Source organism: Babylonia areolata, chromosome 1, assembly GCF_041734735.1.
Source record: "Babylonia areolata isolate BAREFJ2019XMU chromosome 1, ASM4173473v1, whole genome shotgun sequence".
NCBI classification, from domain to species: Eukaryota; Metazoa; Mollusca; class Gastropoda; order Neogastropoda; family Buccinidae; genus Babylonia; species Babylonia areolata.
The window spans coordinates 68,464,218-68,471,717 of NC_134876.1; the positions used below are offsets into that span (position 1 = coordinate 68,464,218).

General features: G+C 46.9%; 1 protein-coding gene across 1 annotated transcript in view; it reads left to right on the forward strand.

Annotated features, from left to right (window-relative positions):
- Positions 1-7,500, forward strand: part of LOC143287400 (extracellular serine/threonine protein CG31145-like) — a 148,629-nt gene that overhangs the window by 64,292 nt on the left and 76,837 nt on the right. The window contains exon 5 of the mRNA XM_076595415.1: positions 6,641-6,719. Within this exon, the coding sequence (XP_076451530.1) occupies positions 6,641-6,719 (79 nt within the window). The remainder of the gene's footprint in view (positions 1-6,640; positions 6,720-7,500) is intronic.

A 7,500-nucleotide genomic window follows, 5' to 3' on the forward strand; every position in this document is an offset into this window, starting at 1 on the left:
TTGTTAGACGTGGTGAGTCCTGAAGTTATGTGAATGATGGCTGTGTTGTTAGACGAGGTGAGTCCTGAAGTTATGTGAATGATGGCTGCGTTGTTAGACGTGGTGAGTCCTGAAGTTATGTGAATGATGGCTGCGTTGTTAGACGTGGTGAGTCCTGAAGTTATGTGAATGATGGCTGCGTTGTTAGACGTGGTGAGTCCTGAAGTTATGTGAATGATGGCTGTGTTGTTAGACATGGTGAGTCCTGAAGTTATGTGAATGATGGCTGCGTTGTTAGACGTGGTGAGTCCTGAAGTTATGTGAATGATGGCTGTGTTGTTAGACATGGTGAGTCCTGAAGTTATGTGAATGATGGTTGCGTTGTTAGACGTGGTCAGTCCTGAAGTTATGTGAATGATGGCTGCGTTGTTAGACGTGGTGAGTCCTGAAGTTATTTGAATGATGGCTGTGTTGTTAGACGAGGTGAGTCCTGAAGTTATGTGAATGATGGCTGTGTTGTTAGACGTGGTGAGTCCTGAAGTTATGTGAATGATGGTTGCGTTGTTAGACATGGTGAGTCCTGAAGTTATTTGAATGATGGCTGCGTTGTTAGACGTGGTGAGTCCTGAAGTTATGTGAATGATGGCTGCGTTGTTAGACGTGGTGAGTCCTGAAGTTATGTGAATGATGGCTGCGTTGTTAGACGTGGTGAGTCCTGAAGTTATGTGAATGATGGGTGTGTTGTTAGACGAGGTGAGTCCTGGAGTTATGTGAATGATGGGTGTGTTGTTACACGTGGTGAGTCCTGAAGTTGTGTGAATGATCGCTGCGTTGTTAGACGTGAGTTATGGGAATGGTGGCTGCGTTGTTAGACGTGGTGAGTCGTTAAGTTATGTGAATGATGGGTGCGGTTTTAATGAGGCAGGATATCATTATCTGTTCATTTATTTATTTATTTATTTATGAGGAATGTGGCAGAATGGTTAAGACGCTTGATGTTCGATGCCCACACTCGCCCTTTCTCCCAGGTTTGATTGGAAAAGCGAACTGAACATCTAGTCTTTCGGATGAGACGATAAACCGAGGTCCCGTGTGCAGCACGCATTTGGCGCACTGAAAATAAGAACCCAAGGTGGCAAAAGTGTTGTCCTCTGGCAACATTATTCAGCAGAAATCCACTCGGATAGGCAAACAAAAATACATTCATGCACTCAAGGCCAAAGCGCGTTGGGATATGGTGCTGGTCAGGCATCTGCCCAGTAGATGTGATGTATCGTATATGGATTTGTCCGAATGCAGTGACGCCTCCTTGAGAAACCGAAACATCTTTATTGCTTCGGCTTCTGTCAGTGACATTAATGTCAGGCCACTCGTCCCGCTCCCTGCACAAACAGCCACACCCCCAGGCTTGTTTTGTCCAGTCACACAATAAACCAGTGAAGGCAATTACCGTGAGGTATCCGCGTGTGGCCGCTGTTGGGTCACGCACCAGAGGAGACCGTGCATTGCCACTGAGGAGAAGTCAATTGGAAAGTCGGGCGTCTCCCTGAGTGATTGTGCACCGATGCATTTATCTACGGGACACATGCTGCTAAAGCCCCCGTGATGACGACAGTGTTGGCCTTGAGCCCCACCCGCCGTACCGTACCCCACTCCACCCCACCCTCACCACCCCGAGAGGGGTCGGAGACGACTGTGACGCAGACGAGGGTGTTTCTTTTGAGTATTTTTGAGTGGGACGTTTTCAACCGCCGCTTGTGACCTTGTACGGCACGTTAGGCTGTCAACGACAGAGAACGAGGAAAAACACTTATTTTGTTTTATATTCTTTTCTATTTACGATATAAAAACGTATTTTCATTTGTATTCTTTTGCACTTTATTGACTGGGACGTTTTCGACCCCACGTTTGGCCATACACGGTTTTCAGTTTGTTTCTCAAGAAGGCGTCACTGTGTTCGGACAAATCCATATAAGCAACACGACACCTGCCAGACAGATGTCTGACAGCAGCATAACCCAACGCGCTATTTAGGCCTTGCATGATTTGTTGTTGGTTTGGGGTTTTTTTGTGTCTTTTTTGTTTGTTGTTGGTTTTTGGGTTGTTGTTTTTTTGTTTTTTTTTGGGGGGGGGTTGGCTGCCCCATCACCTGCACCGTTTCAATGGCATTACTCCCACTCCGCTCATTTAGATTCTCCCATACACGGCCACACCCGGGTCCGTCCGTCACAGCTCCAGCGTCGGCAGTCCGCAGGGAACCATCGATGTTAGGTCGCCAGGAGGCCACACACCAGAGGAGACCCTGCACTGCTGCTGTGTCACTTCGGTGGTGTTCAGTGGTGCCTGTTCTGATTTAACGTACTTAGGACACCACCTACTAAGCCCCATACTAACGACAATAATGGCTTAGTCGCGGAACCAGACTGAGTGAGCGTCCCTCCCAGAGTGGAGACCGCCACCACGTCCCTCAAACAACAGCCCCCCATGAATCTGCCGACACTGACAACATTGACAGGACTCACCCCAAGCACGGAAGTGGAGGGGTATCGAAACTGAGGTCACCATGAGAGCAGGACATGAAAGGCCACAGACTTTGAGGCTGTTTTGTTTATATTGATGATGATGAAGGAGGAGGAGGATGACGATGAAGATGACGATGTTGCTATGGAGGTCCATTTTGGTTTGGGACTGCGTGACAAGGCTGTACTCTACGCTTCCTGTCATAATGATATCCCGGCGTTAACCAGGCCCGAGAGATACAGACACTTGCAGTGTTGGTCAGGTAATTCGAGCAACACACCCAAAGACGCATCCTTAAAGTGGATGACACTCGACTGTGTGGTCCCAGTCTCCCCATTTAAGCCCACAGCACACTCAACTCTGGGTAGGAGCCGACCACGGGCCGAAAAACCCACCTCCGCTGGGATTCGAACCCGCGTCCTCCCAGCCGTCAGTCCGCGACGCAAACTACTTCGCCACGGCGGCTGGTGCCTTGCATGTATATTTGTGCACCTTTCAGAGTGGATTTCTTCTAAAGAAATGTGGCAGAAGTACAACACTCTTGTTGCCATGGGTTCATTTTTCAGTGCGCCGAGTGCGTGCTGCACACGGGACTTCAGTTTATCGTCTCATTCGAACGACCAGACACTCAGTTTGATTTTCCAGTCAAACTTGGGAGAAAGGGCGAGAGCGGGAATGGAACCCACACCGTCACGGACATTGTAGTGGCCGATGAACGACTTATCCAATCTGCCACCTTCCTCCTGGCGTTTATGGGGCTGTCAACCACAACAACGAGACTAAACATTTCCCCACAGGCAGCCGTCCATTCCCCCCCCCCCCCACCCCCTCACCCCGTGCTCTGCTCACACCACGAACCTGCCGACACCGAAGAAAGGCGTTAACGTCACGAAATTCCTCTAGGCATTGAAGAGGGGGCGGATGTGCGGGGGGTGGGGGGGGTCAGAACTCAGAGCACTGTCGTGTGAAGTCGAGTCAAAAGGATCTTTACTGAGGGTAAAAGAGCAAATCAATGCAGCTTCTGTTTTTCGTTCTACCCTCAGAAGATGGAAGGTTATTGACACAATGCCTTAAATACACACACACGCACATAAGCACACACACACACGTACACACACATACAGGTGGGTGGAAATAAGAGACAGGCATGCGTATAAACAACATCTTTGGTGGGAAACAGAGAGACGGCGACTTTATTTGGTGAAATAGAAATAGCCCTTTTCTTTCAGAAAAAAAAAAGAAACTGACATTCTCTCTGACGAAGAAAGTAGTGGGGATTCCTCTTTTGCCTTTCAGTTTCCAGTTCATGCAAACCAATGAATCGGTCAAATATCGTCATTCTTCAGACATGTTCTTGGCAGTACAGTCTTTTCTTTCTCCAACAAGCATCAAGATGTAAATCTGGCATTGTTAGTATTTATCCCAGCGAGTTTAAAGGACCAACACTGTGGGATACAACACACTTGATATCCAGCAGCATGCCTGTGTTTTACGGACCAGCATAGAGGCTAACCGCCCGAAGGTGGAAGAAGGGAAAGTGGAGGGAGCGGAGGACGGGGGTTTTATTTATGTTTCACCACACTGACACCGAAGAAGCGCTGGTTGAAACGTTGAACTTCTGATCCAGGGTTCACCAGTGACCAGGGTTCACCAGTGATCAGGGTTAACCAGTGTTCACCAGTGATCAGGGTTCACCAGTGATCAGGGTTCACCAGTGTTCACCAGTGATCAGTGTTCACCAGTGATCAGGGTTCACCAGTGTTCACCAGTGACCAGGGTTCACCAGTGATCAGGGTTCACCAGTGATCAGGGTTCACCAGTGATCAGGGTTCACCAGGGTTCACCAGTGATCAGGGTTCACCAGTGATCAGGGTTCACCAGGGTTCACCAGTGATCAGGGTTCACCAGTGATCAGGGTTCACCAGGGTTCAGGGTTCACCAGGGTTCATCAGTGATCAGGGTTCACCAGTGATCAGGGTTCACCAGTGTTCAGGGTTCACCAGGGTTCACCAGTGATCAGGGTTCACCAGTGATCAGGGCTCGAGGGATCGTTTCGGCATCTCTGTGGCTGCCTTCACCTCTACACTCCATCTCGCTCACTACGATCGGCTTCGGATCCACTCTGTTTACGCATACCCAGATTCAAACACTCCTCTGTTGGCCGCCGTTCTTTCTCTGTCTTGCAGTTGGAATGAACTTCTTTCGCTTCGTCAAGTCTCCACACTGAGCGTTTTCAAGTCTGGCCTTAAAACCCACCTGTTCCCAGAATAGCCTCCTTTCCGTGCCTCTCCGTTGTCTTCAGTTTCTCCAGTTTTAGAGTTATGCATGCATGTGAATGACTGGTGCGAAAGCGCTTTGATTTGTCTCTGCACAAGATTCAACGCTATGAAAATACCATTATTATTATTATTATTATGTTGTGTCCTTAAGTAAGGCATTGTACTCCGACTTTCCAGCTGTGACACCCATTGTGAAAGGGCACCTGACTTCGGTAAAGGAAGGAAAGGAATGGGCCCCGCCGTCCTATGCCGACACAGTGGGTTTGAATTCACCGCCCCTGATGGCTTTAAAGAAACTATTGGCCCTTTAGCCTTTTAATTTCAAACACTGACACTGCTGCATCGAAGACACACACAGGAGGGTGGGGAAGCGAGAAAGAGGAACCCAGGACTCCTCTGACTGTAGCGTGGCGCCAGTCCCCACGGGGGAGATAGACCCGTCCACAGTTTACAACCCCTACCCCTTCCTCCGCATACATATATATATATATGTGTGTGTGTGTGTGTGTGTGTGTGTGTGTGTGTGTGTGTGTGTAAACGAAATAACCACACACCACTGAACACACAGTTTCTGCTGCTTTCCCCGATCGCGGTTGTAATTTTGTTGTTGTTGTTGACGATGATTATGATGATAATGATGGTGACGATGATAATGATGATGATGGTGATAGTCGTTCGTGTTACTTTATACCCACTGGAGAGATAGACTCGTCCACAGTTTACAACCCCTACCCCTTCCTCCGCACTACCTCTTTTTTCCACTTTACTCTTTAGTATTGAAGTAATGGAGATAACTGTCGAAAGGTGTTTTGGAGACACGATTCTGACCTGTAGAATGGTGCATGCAGTCCGTCAGAGCGGTCCGACTGAACAGCCACAGAGAGAGAGAGAGAGAGGGGGGGGGGGGGGGTTCTATGCTTTTATTTCACCCTCTTTTCTTTTCTTTTTTTCTTTTCTTTTTTTTCTTTCTGTTTTTTTTTAATGCGATGCAACGGCATCTGCGGATTCCATCAAGCTGTGGAATGTGTCTCATGGATGGTTACAGTTCCTATGATTAAATGTTCATGTTCTGGGCAAGGCTTCACCGCTTCGAAACGCATTCCAAATGTGAAAAGCACGTGCATCATGTCTTGAGGAAATCTGAAGGAAAATGTCTTTGTCTTGTGTCTGGCCGGAGGGTGGAGGGGGGGGGAATGGGAGGTGGAAGGGGGTGGGCTTAGAGAAGAAGGATGCAGTTATCATGTAATTTAGCTGACTGCCTTTTCGAGTGTCCGCAAAAAAAATTCATGCTTTTCTTCTCTTTTTTTTTTCTTTTTTAATTAAAAATTAAATCTTATTTTAATGTTATTGTTTGTTGTTTTTTTTGTTTTTGTTTTTCAATTCTGTCTCATTTTGTTTCAGTTTTGGTTGGGCGGGGGAAGAATTGGGAGCAGTGAATTAGTTTCCAACAGTTTACACACACACACACACGCACACGCACACACACACACACACACGCACACACATACACACACACACACACACACGCACGCACACACACACACACACGCACACATACACACACACACACACACACACACACACACACACGCACACGCACACACGCACACACACACGCACACACATACACACACACACACACACACACACACACACACACATACATATATATATATATGTGTGTGTGTGTGTGTGTGTGTGTGTAAACGAAATAACCACACACCACTGAACACACAGTTGCTGCTGCTTTCCCCGATCGCGGTTGTAATTTTGTTGTTGTTGACGATGATTATGATGATAATGATGATGATGGTGATAGTCGTTCGTGATACTGGATTTTTTGCGGGGGGTGTATTTTTCAGAACAAAAAGAGGGAGGTACCCAGCTGAAGCTGATAATGACCTTTAACGACGAGGGACAGGCGCTGTTTAAACCCATGAGGTAAGCCGGTTGAACTCAGTCAGCAGAGTACTGTTTCGTATTGTATTGTATACTATATTGTACATTATTCTATTCTATCCTATTATGTTCTGTTACTCTCTTGGCACAACAGGTTTTTCTGTATGAAATTAGCACGTCACTACAGTGCAGCACCACCCTTTTTTTAATTTTTTTTTTTAAATTTTTATAAATAATGGTTTAAAGCCAAAGGAACCTTAAGATGAAGATAAAAGCGACGCTTCGAAAAGTCACTTGACAAGGATTCTATGACTCGAAACGCCGCTTTTATCTTCCTCTTAAGCTACCTTTGATTTTAAACCACCTTTTGTCATTTTTAACTTCGACTGAAAAGGTTCAGCAGTCACCATTTGTTCATCTTTTTTTTCTATTCTTTTTCTTCTTTTTTTTAGCTCTGTTTTCTGCCTGCAGGTGAATTCGTTTTCCTATCAAAGTGGATTCGTTCTTCACAGAAGGTTGCCAGGGACACGTCTTTTTGTTGCAACGGGATGTTTTACGTGTGACTAAGTGCATACTACACCCGGGGCCCAGAGCGTATCGTGTCATCTCATCCTAGTGACTAGCATCCAGACCACCACACTTCAGGGTCTGGTGGTGAGGTAGAAAATTCTGGCCAGTGTGGCACTCGATCCCGTGCGAACAGATTCTCTCTCGCTTTCCAGACGGACGGGTTACCACTGGGCCATTACTCCACACTGTGTCTGTGAGCCAGAAGGTTTCTTTTTGTTGTTGTTATTTTGTTTTTGTTTTGTTTTTTGTTGTT